The sequence below is a fragment of the Botrytis fragariae genome, assembly GCF_013461495.1.
Source record: "Botrytis fragariae strain BVB16 chromosome Unknown tig00000001, whole genome shotgun sequence".
Classification (NCBI taxonomy): domain Eukaryota; kingdom Fungi; phylum Ascomycota; class Leotiomycetes; order Helotiales; family Sclerotiniaceae; genus Botrytis; species Botrytis fragariae.
In genome coordinates this window covers 3,385,803-3,398,892 of record NW_023500987.1, presented here as the reverse complement: position 1 = coordinate 3,398,892, position 13,090 = coordinate 3,385,803, and the positions used below count along the sequence as shown (strand labels likewise).

The 13,090-nt window shown below is 27.6% G+C and overlaps 4 protein-coding genes across 4 annotated transcripts; 1 reads left to right on the top strand and 3 right to left on the bottom strand.

The window, feature by feature from the left end:
* Positions 1-7,869: 7,869 nt before the first annotated feature.
* Bfra_001038 (putative fad- protein) lies at positions 7,870-9,355 on the top strand (the record flags this gene model as incomplete). The annotated part of the gene is made up of 2 exons (XM_037331478.1): positions 7,870-8,320; positions 8,382-9,355. 2 exons carry the CDS (start codon positions 7,870-7,872, stop codon positions 9,353-9,355), a joined length of 1,425 nt encoding a protein of 474 aa, XP_037197811.1.
* Positions 9,356-9,792: 437 nt separating this feature from the next.
* Bfra_001037 (uncharacterized protein) lies at positions 9,793-10,024 on the bottom strand (the record flags this gene model as incomplete). Its single annotated transcript, XM_037331477.1, is given in 2 exon segments — positions 9,793-9,883; positions 9,903-10,024. The coding sequence occupies 2 exon segments, from the start codon at positions 10,022-10,024 to the stop codon at positions 9,793-9,795; spliced, it is 213 nt and encodes a 70-aa protein (XP_037197810.1).
* Positions 10,025-10,045: 21 nt separating this feature from the next.
* On the bottom strand, positions 10,046-11,699 carry Bfra_001036 (putative benzoate 4-monooxygenase cytochrome p450 protein; the record flags this gene model as incomplete). The annotated part of the gene is given in 5 exon segments (XM_037331476.1): positions 10,046-10,207; positions 10,223-10,342; positions 10,358-10,443; positions 11,245-11,305; positions 11,376-11,699. 5 exon segments carry the CDS (start codon positions 11,697-11,699, stop codon positions 10,046-10,048), a joined length of 753 nt encoding a protein of 250 aa, XP_037197809.1.
* A 24-nt stretch (positions 11,700-11,723) lies between these two features.
* On the bottom strand, positions 11,724-12,329 carry Bfra_001035 (uncharacterized protein; the record flags this gene model as incomplete). Its single annotated transcript, XM_037331475.1, is given in 5 exon segments — positions 11,724-11,747; positions 11,804-11,872; positions 11,901-11,987; positions 12,124-12,168; positions 12,180-12,329. 5 exon segments carry the CDS (start codon positions 12,327-12,329, stop codon positions 11,724-11,726), a joined length of 375 nt encoding a protein of 124 aa, XP_037197808.1.
* Positions 12,330-13,090: the final 761 nt, after the last annotated feature.

The following is a 13,090-nucleotide window of genomic DNA, read 5'->3' as shown; positions in this document are numbered from 1 at the left end:
ATATTCAATATTCCAGATTTAATTCTAAATCTTTTCCATAAATTATAAAATCAAAATACATAAATTGTTTTATAAGAATATTAATAGTTTACTTAATTTCTAAAATCCATATGATATATAGTCTTTTGATATTAATTATATCTTTTTGAATATAATACTATTGAATATTGATATGTTTTATTTTATTATAAAACTTATTCTTTTGTATTTAATCAATTTTATTAATATTATTATAATATAAAATTAAAATAAAGAGTTTTTCCTTAGAATGTTTTTCTAAATCTTTTATTAACTTTTCTATTTAAATTAATTTTTTTGTATCTTTATTTACTACTATAATCTCAGTTTTCATTATACAAAAAGATATCGATTTTTGTTTTGTTAAAGATTATACTATAACATTATTATATCTAATAAGAGTTATTTCTTGAATAGATTTCCTATCAATTATAGATCTCTATATTGAATCTATATAGATCTGATATTTATATAAAAGTATATTAAATTGATTTGAGTAGATTATATTAATTGAATATATATTAGTAAGATATTAAAGTAAGTGTTTTGTAAATATTAAATAACTTTTTCCCAGTATATATATAATATAAGCAAGTTGATTTATAGTATATATTATATTAGATTGAATATAATTAGAGGAGTAGATAGTATTATTAACAATTTGTAAATAAAAAGTTTTATTATTTTTGTATAATAGATTATTTATTTCTATATTTCGAATAATTATATTTGGAGATAGAGATAAATTCTTGGTATCTAAAAGATCAATTCCGAATTTATATAGGATTTTTTTTATATAATTCAATTAATATATTTTGAGTGATTGATTTTATTAATTTCGTTTTATTTAAATATTTAGGAATATATTAGTTTTGTTTAAATCTTTATATTTTTATTTACTTAAAATTGTTTTTTTTATTAAGTTTATATTAATATGGTTTCCTATTATTAATAGATTATCTATATATAATAAAATATATAATCCTTTTTTTATAAAAAGATTTGAATTTATTATAAATTCTTTAAATCTAATCTCTTTGAAAAATCTTCAAATAATAATTCATCAAATTCTTAGTGCTTGTTTTAGTCTATAAAGTGACTTTTTCAGTTTGAGATATAATTTGCTTTTAAATCTAATCTCAAAAAAGATTTCTTCAAAAAATTTTGGTATTTTTATAAGGATTTCTATATCCATTAGTTTATTATTCAAAAAAGCAATATCAATATCTATATTATTAATCTCTAAATCTTTTATTATAGCTTTTGCTAATAAAATATATAATATCAAATATTTTGTTATACTAATAAAAATCTTTTGATAATCTATTCTATATATTTGAAAATAACTCTTGATTACTAATCTTACTTTTCTTTTGATTAATTTGCTAAAGTAATCTAGTTTATTTTTTAGAATATATTTATTACTTAATAGTTTTTGGTCTATGAGCATAGTTTTATTTATAATTTTGAAGGTATTATTATTCTTAAGATTTTACAATTCAGATTTAATTATTTCTATTTATATTTAAATATCTCTTTATATAATATCTTTAAGCTTTATTAATTCTTTAAGTATTAAATTAAAATTATTAATTGGATAATCTTTAGGATATATAAAGGCAATATATAATGTAATTATATACTAAACAATTTAATTATTGAAAATCTTTTTTAATTGTTTTTTGTAACTTTTATTTAAAGTGTTTTGAATTAGAATAGTTGTTAGAATAAATCTAATTTTTGGAATCTTTATAATTATTTATATTCTTTGTTTTGAAGATAGAAATATTTATATATTTTGTGCTAAGTATTTAGTTTCTTATAGTTGTTATTGTTATAATATTCGTAAAGAATAAATTCAAACTTTCTTTTATTTTTTTTAGATTTAAGTTTTTATTTGTTTATTGGTGTATATATCTTTATATATATCTTTTTATATTGTTAATTGTATTCTTCTTTTTGTAATCTTTTGTAAGTTATATAGATAAGGTTTCCTTTTCCTTTTTATTCTGGGCAATTCTGGAATACTCTTTTCTTTAAATTTTTTAAATAGATATTTATATTTATTAAAGTTAGTATCTATTATTCTAATAATAATTTTGACATAAAGATTGAAAAGGTAATAAATATTATTTTTATTTATTCCAATTATAATATATTCTTCTTTGAGTATTCTAAACTCGAATTTCTTTATTATCAAATCTGGTTACTGAGGGTTCTTAGTTTACAATTTATAATCAAATATTCTGAGTTTTTTAAAATTAGATTATTTATTATATATAACTTTATATAATATTATTACTATAAAAAGCATTCCTATTTTTTCAAAAAGTAATATTTTAGTAGGTGATTTGTTTTTTAGATATATAGTATATTTAATAATAAGTTTCTATATACTAGATTTGATATTTAATTCATTTAATAATAATCTTACTATAATACTAATATCTTGAATCTTTTTTTCAGCTATTTTGTTCATAAAATGCTTTCTAGAAGGTAAGGATTCGAATATTAATTCTCTCTTTTTAATCTCTATTTGAAAAGATGTATTAAATTCATTTTTTTATTATCTATTTTGATAATAATAATCTTATAATTAAACTTTTTTTCAATCTAATTAATAAGATTTATTAATATAGATATAATAGTCTTTATAGATTTATTTTTTATGAGTTTGAATCAAATTTTTTTTATTATATTATTAATAACTATAATAAAGTATTTGTTTCTATTTTTAAAAGATTCTTGAATTTCTGATAGATTTATATATAAGTATTGTAGTTTTGTAGATATATAAATAATTGTGTATTTATTGAAATACTTATTCATTTTTTTTATGAAATAAGGTTTATAAACTTTTTGATTAGCACTTTTTTTTCTTTTAGTATAATATAACCCATTTAAAGCTTTCTTTAGCTTATCTATTTAATTATAATTGAAATAATTTAAGTATTAATGTATAATCTCAGTTTTGTTATTATTCATATTAATTTTTTTTATTTCTAAATCTATATTAATTATATATACTTATTAAATAAGTAATTATTGAATAATATAACTATTATTAACATATCTTGTAGTTATTTCTAGCTAACCATTTTTTTAGTATAATATTAAATTCTCTTTAAAAATAACTTTTTGATTTATTTCAACAAATATCCCAATTAAAATAAATTAATTATTCCAAAAGTTCTTAACATATTAGATATCTCTTAATATAAAGTTTCCAATAATAACTATTCTATATACAGTACTTATAGAATATATATTATTTACAATTTTGATTCTTTATAGAATACCCTATTATACAATATTAAAGAGATTTTTAATAAAGCCAATAAAATAATGAGAAACTCCCGAATCAAGAATCCATATATTATTTTGGATTTTAATATATATTACAATATAAGAATAAAAAGAACCAATATATTCATTTACTATAACTACTTATACAAAATTATTATTATCAATCTTTTTATTTGAATACAAAATTTCTTTAACTTTATTATATTCCTAATAAGCATCTTACCAATATTCTTTCTTCTTACAGAATTTGCAAGTATAAAATTTAGTTTTAATAATTTTACTAGAATTTAATAAAATAGTATAATCTTTCTCAAATATATATTTTCTTTTATTTCCATAATATTTTTCACATCCTTTTTCACCCCTTCCTTAAACTCTTTTATTATTTTTTCCTCTTATATTTCCTTACACAGTATTAGCTATTACTAAATAACTTATTATACTTCAAAGAATTCTTTTAGTTTGTTATAAAGTATATAATATATTTCATATATTCATATTTAATAATATAATAAAATTTCACTATATCTATTAGATTTCTATATCTAACAATATATTCAAAAAATAAAAGTAGATCTTTATTTTGAATAGAGATTATATTATTATAGATAATTTATATTAATAGTTAAGAAATCAATTAAAAAAGAATTAAATTATTTTTATTTTAAAATTGAATTACTTGCAAATAAATTATTACTAAAGATTCTAAGTATATTGAAGGTTTGTATTATTATTAAATATTAAGAATTTCGCCTAGATTCCTATAATATCTTTTATATCAATTATAAATATAAATTAAAAGTAATATATAGAAATAATATAGGAATTGATAATAAAGAATACAATTCCCATTTTTCTATTCTATTTAATAATGTCGGTTCAATTATTTGCTAATCTTATATTTCTCTCTATGCATAGGGATAGTGTAAATATTATTATTATAATAATTCAAATAGTTTTATAGAAGTCTATTTAATTATAATTATTAAAAATAACTAATATTCTCTATTTTATTTGAATTATATTAATAATAATTTTATTTACTATAATATCAAAAGTGAAAGTAGTTATAGGGGAATAAGAACTCGAAATTTAGGGGATATAGAAATATAAAATGAAGCTTATAATAATGTAGCACTTATAATCTATCAAAAGTAGATAGCAAGTTATATATAAGGAGTGATATATTGAATATATATATATAGTCTATATATTCGAGAAATCTAAAAAAGGAGTTTTATAGTAGTGTGCATGTGTTATACATGTACTATACATGTGATTTCCAATAATAATCTTTTAATTCGATTTAAGAGTAGAATCCATAATTATATATATTAATTTCGTTTTTCCAATTATATATCCTATCTTATTTATATTATATATATTTTTGAATTTATAATATCATTCTTTAATTTATACTTGAAATATTAAATATTATACTAAAATTGTTTCAAATATAGTTTCTTTATACCTTACAGATTTCAATTTATAAGAATAGATTCCCTTAAGTTTAGAATATTAATTTAAGAATTTATAAATCTATTATTAATCTATATAATTTAATTAAAAAAATAAAGGGGTAAATAATAATACAAAAATAATATATTAATTTAGAATTTCTTAAATCATTTCTTTTAATAATCCAAAAGATATAGAGTATTTAATAATTATTAATTATAAAATCTATTATACTAAAATTTTCTTTTTTATATTAAAAAGTTTTTAAAAGGATTTATAAGATTGAAAGTATAATTATTATTCAGTTATTCGATTTATTAGGGTTGATTTTAGAATCTTAAAATGAATAATAGTATTTCGAATTGAAGTAAACTGTTTATTTTTTAGACTTTCTATAGCCTTTTGAATATTATCTTTTAATTTATTATGATTTGATAACTTTTGATTTATTATATATTGAATAAATATATAAAATAAAGAAATAAAGAAGTGATTTTGACTCATATTATAATATAACCCACTTCTAGTCAAGTTACGTTATAATAAATAAGACAAAAAGAAGGAATAGTAAGTAATAAATAACAGGTAATAAAAGAAGCAAAATAGAGAGAGCAAATTATATGTTACAACGGATTAGTAACAGGCTATAGAATTACTAATGTATAGACTATAATAGTATTATAAGCCTTAATGATTTAATTGTAGTATATTAGGGAATATTAGATATTTAAGAAAACCTTAGGTATATATATAATATTAGTTATAGAATACTCTAAATTATAGAATATAGTTTCTAGAATAATAAATCCTAGAAAAAATAGAATATAGTAAATAAGAAAGACTTTATTAGAATTAATAATATCCCAGGGAATTAGCTTCAAAACAAAAGAACAAATTAGGATAATAGGAATCATAGGATAAATATTATATGATTAAAAGCTGATTAACTTATTAATTGATTTGCTAATCAATTTATTAATTAATTTCAATACAAAGATCTATATAAAAAATAGATTTCATTATAATATAAAACTTTGTACTCAAAAACAATTATTAGTTTTATTATTATAATTATAAGAATTGTAATTAGTTATAATCTTATTGAATTTCTACTTGAAGTTTAGTCTAAACCACCTTGAGAGATCTCTAGACATTTCCACATAACCCTAGAGGCAGCTCCCGTAACATTATATATCCTTTCTTATTCCTTGTTTTTGTTTCCATTATCTTATAAATCATAATAACATTATTATTTGTTTTTCCGCATTCTACTATAAATAAGTATAATTAGAATTTTCGAGTTAAAGTTAGATAGTCACTATTTCAATCTATTGATTTATAATACTTATAGATAGTTCAAAAGTCGGATTATATAAAAAGATAGAAGTATAATTTATTATAGATTCTATTCTATATATCTCGATTTAATTAGTTAGTATATAAACTCTGAATATATAATTCGGAGAATTAATTAATTCCTTTGAAATTTTATATTATGTTTATTTTAATAATATAAGAAATACTAATTAAAGGGATTTTGAGCTCCTTTATAATAATGTCACGAGAGAATTAAGCCTATATAAACCCAATTAGCCTAAGGCTATTGGTGGCGTCACTTTTAGCGTAACAAATAATAATAGTATTAGTATTAGTTCGAGAAGGATACGGAAGACGTAGTACCCACGTATTGTAGGTCCTGTATGTCTAATTGTATTCTATCTAAAGAGCTAGCTATGTAGGAAAGTAGTAGGCCTTATATAGGCACTACTGAAAGAGCTAGTCTCTTTCGCATTCGCTTAATCCCTTTGATATAGTAGCCATTATATTGAAGTCATTCCTTTGAAGTGAATACTCTTGTTCACACAATTAGTATCACCATGGGGATGGTGAAATCAATATAGTACTATGGTTCATACTGTTGTAATATTGCTTGAGGTTCTAAAAGCTAGGGCTACGAAACGTATATGCTATAGTGCCGAGGCACTAGCGCAAGCGCTAGTGCGGTCACATGATCCCTGTCCCGACAAATAGATTGTATATCTGCTTTTATCTTTCTTATTTATTTTTCTATATATATGTAGATTAAGATAGATATAAGGTAGATTATTATAATTGATTTAACTCAAAAGAATATGTTGTGATAACATAATTAATTAAATCAATTAATTAATTGTAATAAAAAAGAATAAGCTGAATTAATGCGTTTTTCGCGTTTCGGCAAATAGCTGTGTACGGTTACTGTAAAATAGGATTTGCAAGTTCTCACTTTACATCTACACTAGAAGTTGGATTGAGGCAGGTGAGACGGAGATGTTGATGCGAAGACGGAGCTGCATGAGTGGTGGAAATTAATCGAGCGGTTGTATCAGACGTTTAAGATAGGATCGATATCAAACCTCATCTCGCTCTTCAACGGGGATCATTTACCTTGAAAACGAATTTTTATGCAGTCATACATTTCTGCAGGCGTAGAATGAACTTTTGTAAGCAAAGGTGATTGAGAAAAATTAAGAGTAGTTCGCGAAATTGACAATTCGCTTCTTTCTAAAATTCTATATCAAATCATTCTGTCTAACTATGTACTTAGTTAACTGTATTGATTTTTTTACAGAATCGGGACTTGGTTTCAATTTTATTCAATTAAAAATGTGTTCCAAATTGCTATTTGATTCTGGGATAGATAGATTTCCAAACGAGGGGTACTGCGAGTTTGGTGCCTCGGGCTTTCCCTCCTGAGAGAGCTTTACTAACATTTGGTCTTACTTTATTTCTCCACTTCTTATATCCACAATTCGATGCAACGTCTATTTGATTGATCGCTTGACTAATAAGGTGATCAACCCAAAGCGTTTTCATTCCCTAGAAGTAGAACTGTATATCGTTACTATTGATTTAGAAGGAGATTAGTCTCTTCTTATCCACTTCGAGTCATGATGCACATCCAATTATAAACTCTTCAAGATATTTTGATTCAAATTACCCTAGAAAAATATTGAGCGTTCAAAATCTAGCGCCCAAATTTCCTCAAAACTCTTCACCACAAATTGTATTCTCCTCATTACGCAATCACAAATCGCAACCAAAGCTATGTCTTCAATTCTTTCCACAATTGCACAAGGTCTCGAAGGAGAAGTCTTTGAGCTTGATAGTGATGGTTATGACGCTTCTTTGAAATCTTATTTTACTCTCCAGGAGGCACAGCTGAGACCATCTTTCATCGTCGCCCCTAAATCTGCTCAAGATGTCGCCCAAGTTCTAAAGTCTTTGAGAACCATAAATTCTGCGACTGATACTGCTACAAAATTGGCTGTTAGAGGGGGCGGTCACAGCCCGTTTGTAGGCAGCGCTAATATTGACAATGGTATTACAATTGACCTGCGGAAGATTGACACCGTTGAGGTAAACGAAAGTGAAGACATTGTCTCAGTCGGAGGAGGTGCTATCTGGGGTCAAGTATATGACAAGCTTGATGCTTTGGGGCTGTCTGTGGTTGGGGGCCATGTATATGATGTAGGAGTTGGAGGATTTACTCTTGGAGGTACGGATCGTCGTGCCTTTTGTCTTACTATAAAATGCTTGTGTACTAACACAAATCGCAGGAGGTTTCTCTTCTTTTTCGCCAAGGTACGGCATGTGCTGCGATATGGTTGAAAACTTCGAGGTGGTTCTTGCAGATAGTCAAGTCATCAATGCCAATGCCAATGAAAATTCGGACCTCTGGACTGCACTCAAGGGAGGAAGCAATAACTTTGGGATTGTAACCCGATTCGACATGAGAACTTTTCCACAAGGTAAACAATGGGCTGGACTAGTCGTATATCCAATTTCCACCTTAGATGAGAACTTCAGGGCACTCAATAGTATGCAAAACGATTGGGACCCATATGCTTCGATGAAACTGAGTATCACATTTTCACCTCAAACGAAATTCACTATTGCATCAAACTTCGAATACACCAAAGAAGACAGCGAACCAGCTGTATTCAAACCTTTCATGGATATCAAGCCTCAATACAGAAATACAATGAAGATCTCGACCCTGGGCGAAACTGCCAGAGACATCCAGAAAATGCAAGCCAAGGGAATTCGTCAGATCTTTGCTACTACATCCTTCCAATTTTCTCTTGCTCACTTACAGAACGTGTACACTCTCTTCAAAAGTGCGGCTACCTCTGTGGAGGATATCAAAGGTATGCGTTGGACGCTGACATACTGGCGTCTCCACGACTCAATTACTGCCAAATCGAAGGCATCTGGAGGCAACTCAATAGGCCTTGATACTTCGCAGGTTTCCCTTGTTCTGTGCATATTGACCTACTCGTGGGAAGATAAATCTGACGATGAATGTATGGATAGAACGGCTAGAAGATTTATCGAGGAAGTTGACGAGTCCAGTAAGAGTGCAGGGTTGTTCAATCGCTATAAGTATGTTAATTACTCAGCGGGCTATCAGGATCCGATCAGTGGATATGGCGATGAAATGAAGAGTAGTTTGCAAGCAGTGAGCAAGAAGTATGATCCCGAGGGCTTTTTCCAGACTATTGTCCCAGGTGGTTTCAAGATAGTACGTTAGAGAGTGTTGGTAAATAGGACAGGTAGACCCTGTTGGCTATTTGATTTTGTATTTTTAATTTAGAAAAGAGCTTATCTTGACTTTGAGTAGCATAATGGATCTGTCCCGAGTTTTGACATGTGTACCGTAGCTCTTCTTTCAACTTGGAGATCCTTTGTGCCAAAGCCCAGCGTACCTGGTTCCTTCCGGCTCAGGCATGGAACAATGTTCTCTCAACAAAATATCCAGCTCGTTTTAAGCTTGTGCGTTTCATCGAAGTAAAGAGGAAAATCATAGCTCTGAAAAAGGATGCACAAGGTATCTGATTATATTAGAAGCTTGCATTTAACTCTTATACGTAGGATTTTTCGACTAGAGGCTTCCAATCTCGCGCATTCTTCAATCAATGTGGCCACAACCTTAGAATGTGCCGCGAAGTTTGCTATTCTCCTTATCGCTCAAGACACAAGCTTAGCTGACCAGATGTTAAGTTGGCTTATCATAGATTTGAATTGACCGAGATGTGATGCGAACAAAGAAGTCTTCTTGCTGAAACACGCCATGACACCTGCTATCCCAAGGGCGGGTCATATTCACGATTACAATATTCCACCGCCGGAAAACCTCAGCAAAGAACTTGTGCATCATCTTCATTGCCAAATTTATACCCAAACAGCGCGTGGTGCCCATGTTGAAAAATGGCTCATGCCCTCATTTCATTTGTCGAAGCTGTGGTTGTGTGGTCTCTAAACACCGCTCCGGTCTAAATATATCTGCGTCAGTCCCAAAGAATGCTTCGTGTCTGAATAGCCCCCTTATATTCACTCTGATAACAACTCCGCCTGGAACATGGTTTCCTCCAAGAATGTCGCCCTACGGTGGAGTTACACGCTGATGAAGTGCGGCGACTGGTGGGAAGAGTCTTAAGCCTTCTTCAATGCAAGCATGAAGATATGGAAGGTACCTGGATGTTGCATATGATGCAAGTTCCGATTGAGATTGATTTTTCTACGCAGCACAAACTTCTGAGATTAGACGTGTGTACACTGGTGGTGATGTGATGATGTAAAGAAGGACGCCTCTGATAGCTGTGGCAGTTGTGTCGGATTCTGCGAAACTGAGAATTGTTAGCAACCCTTATCATAAGCGATTGACATCAGTCTTTGTACTAGTATATAGTAGTATAACAGTGGCATGTATCAAGCCTTTAATATAATATCGTATATATATATAAATAAAGGGATTATATCTTATATAACATGATTCATCACCGAGTGGATCATATCACCGAATGGATCACTTCAAAATCATACCAAAATTAACCTTTTTTTAATATTTATATTTTAATAATTAATCAATATTTTTTGAAAAAGAAACAATATTTAAAAATAAGAAAAATTTATATAATCAAAAATTATAAATATCTTGATTATATTCTAAAAACAATTGAAATTGTCACGGTTTTCGCTATAAAAACACTATTTTTTTAATAATTATTGTATTAAATTTAATTTCTAATAATTGATTAGAAATTTATATTATTTATATAGATAATTATAATATTTAGAAGAAAAAAATGAATTATATTAATAAAGAAAGAAAGTATACGATTATATACAAACGAATTTTGTATGTAAAATGAAGTGATCCACTCGGTGATATAATTCACTCGGTGATGAATCACGTTATATAAAAAGGGATTATATCTTCTTAGTGATATTCAATATTACTTCAATATTGAATATCTTTATTAATATATAAATCGATATCGCCTATATAAATATTTTCGGAAATATTAATACGCACCATCATACGGACCAATATACGAAATACAAGCAATACTAGTAAGAACACTGACTGGCATATGATTTACAGTGCTATGACCATTTTGGTCTCGGCTTGAGAACTACCCATTCCTCGATCTAGCCAGGCTGCTAGTAAGTCTTTGCGGGGCATGTAACAAGCATTAGTCTGAGCAAGCTTTGTGTTTTTAGTGGGAATCCTGATCGCAAAGACAAGAATTTAAATAAGTGTGACTTACCCCCAGAATCTTTCCAACGCCAGATTTGTCTTTCGCTGATGGTAACACTTGATTGAGGAAAGTAACTCTGGAGATGAATCTGAGAATGCTACCAAATTCTGCCAGAACCCCAATCTGTTCCACTATTGAAAGTCTCTCATCGAGGGTTTTTTGAAAGTCGTAGCGGTCGCTGTGGTTCGAGATAAAGCCAAGCCCATGCTCGAAGCATAGCTGGCAGATGAGATCAAAGTCGAGCCATTGGATGCTTCGCGCATTATCAAATGGCTTCATGGCTTGGGAGGTCGATATGGAGTTGTGTTCTATGTATCCGACCCACACTCTCATATTGTTGTCTATGGTAGCTTCCAATCACACAATGTCCTTGTCACCATACTACTCAAGGTCTAATCAGTTGTTTCACAATAACATTCTGGCAGGAGGTTCCTTACACCACTTGCCATCTGGTATCGTAGCGCATTGTGCTTGCTTCTACCACGTTCGGTGATCAAATTTGTACGCTAAGGATTAATCCTGAGACAATCGAACCATGAACCTCATTCGCAATCCGAGCGAATCCCAAGGACTTTTCGCCAGGTATCTGGGTCGCTCGTTATAAGAACGTTGGGTGCAACCCTAGAGATTGAGCCTGTCGTATTACTAAATGTCAGAAGCTAATCCTGATACATGCCACTTTAAATGATGTCTGTTCTTTCTAAAATCAACTCGATAGCGGCAGTGCTTATCGTATGTATTGTTTGCTTCCTGAAACCATTCTGTACTTTGCTCCGACCTCATAGCCTTCAGCAGCCACAATCTACTATACACTCCTGAAGATGGGCCAGGAAACTGCCTCAAATGATAAAAACGGGTATAAAACACATAGATAGTGAAGTATAGTGCATAACCAACCAGGAATAAAAGTCCTAAGAGCCCTAAGCTGGGTGCATTTGGCAACTCTATATCAACGAGAGTCATAATTAGATCTTATGTACAACTGTACAGATTTTTGGGGAGCATTACTTGAATATATGGCTTTATAGAAGCTTATTACAATACTACAATGACTATTAGAACACTAGTATATATAGCTATTTGAAGAGTAATTGAGTAGGTGGAAGGTAAGAAGGGATTGAGAAAAGCATTCGTTCTAAGATGTTAATAGGATATACGATCCCTGTGGTGACAAAGTTAATATTCTAGATGAAGAGAAATTCAATATAAACCCTCATACAAATTTCTATTTCATATGTTACGATATTGATATAAATATTTGTTAATAATGAATAAAGCTTTTTATTACCAATAAATCAAATCGATTCTTTTTATAATCTATTTATTATTAAATTTTAATAAGAAAATAAGGGCTCTATAGAGCCCTATTACTTTTGAAAATTAAATTTAAAAACAAAATAAATAAGAAAGTACAAATATAAAAACTAGAAAAAAGATTAATAAGAGAGATATAAGCTAAAAAGAGAAAAGAAGTAAGTATAAAAGCTAAAGAAAAAATAAAAAATATTAACTAAAAGTTTAAAAAGAATAAACTCTTTCATAAAGTATATTACTTTCAATTTATTCTTTAATTATAAGCTTTACTATTATACTATAAATATAGAATATATTACATAAATAAGAATCTAACTTATTTCTAATCTATATATAAATAAATTTAAATTTAATAAAAGATTCAAAATAGAAATATGATAAAAAGATTAATAATCCTTAATAAATTCTAA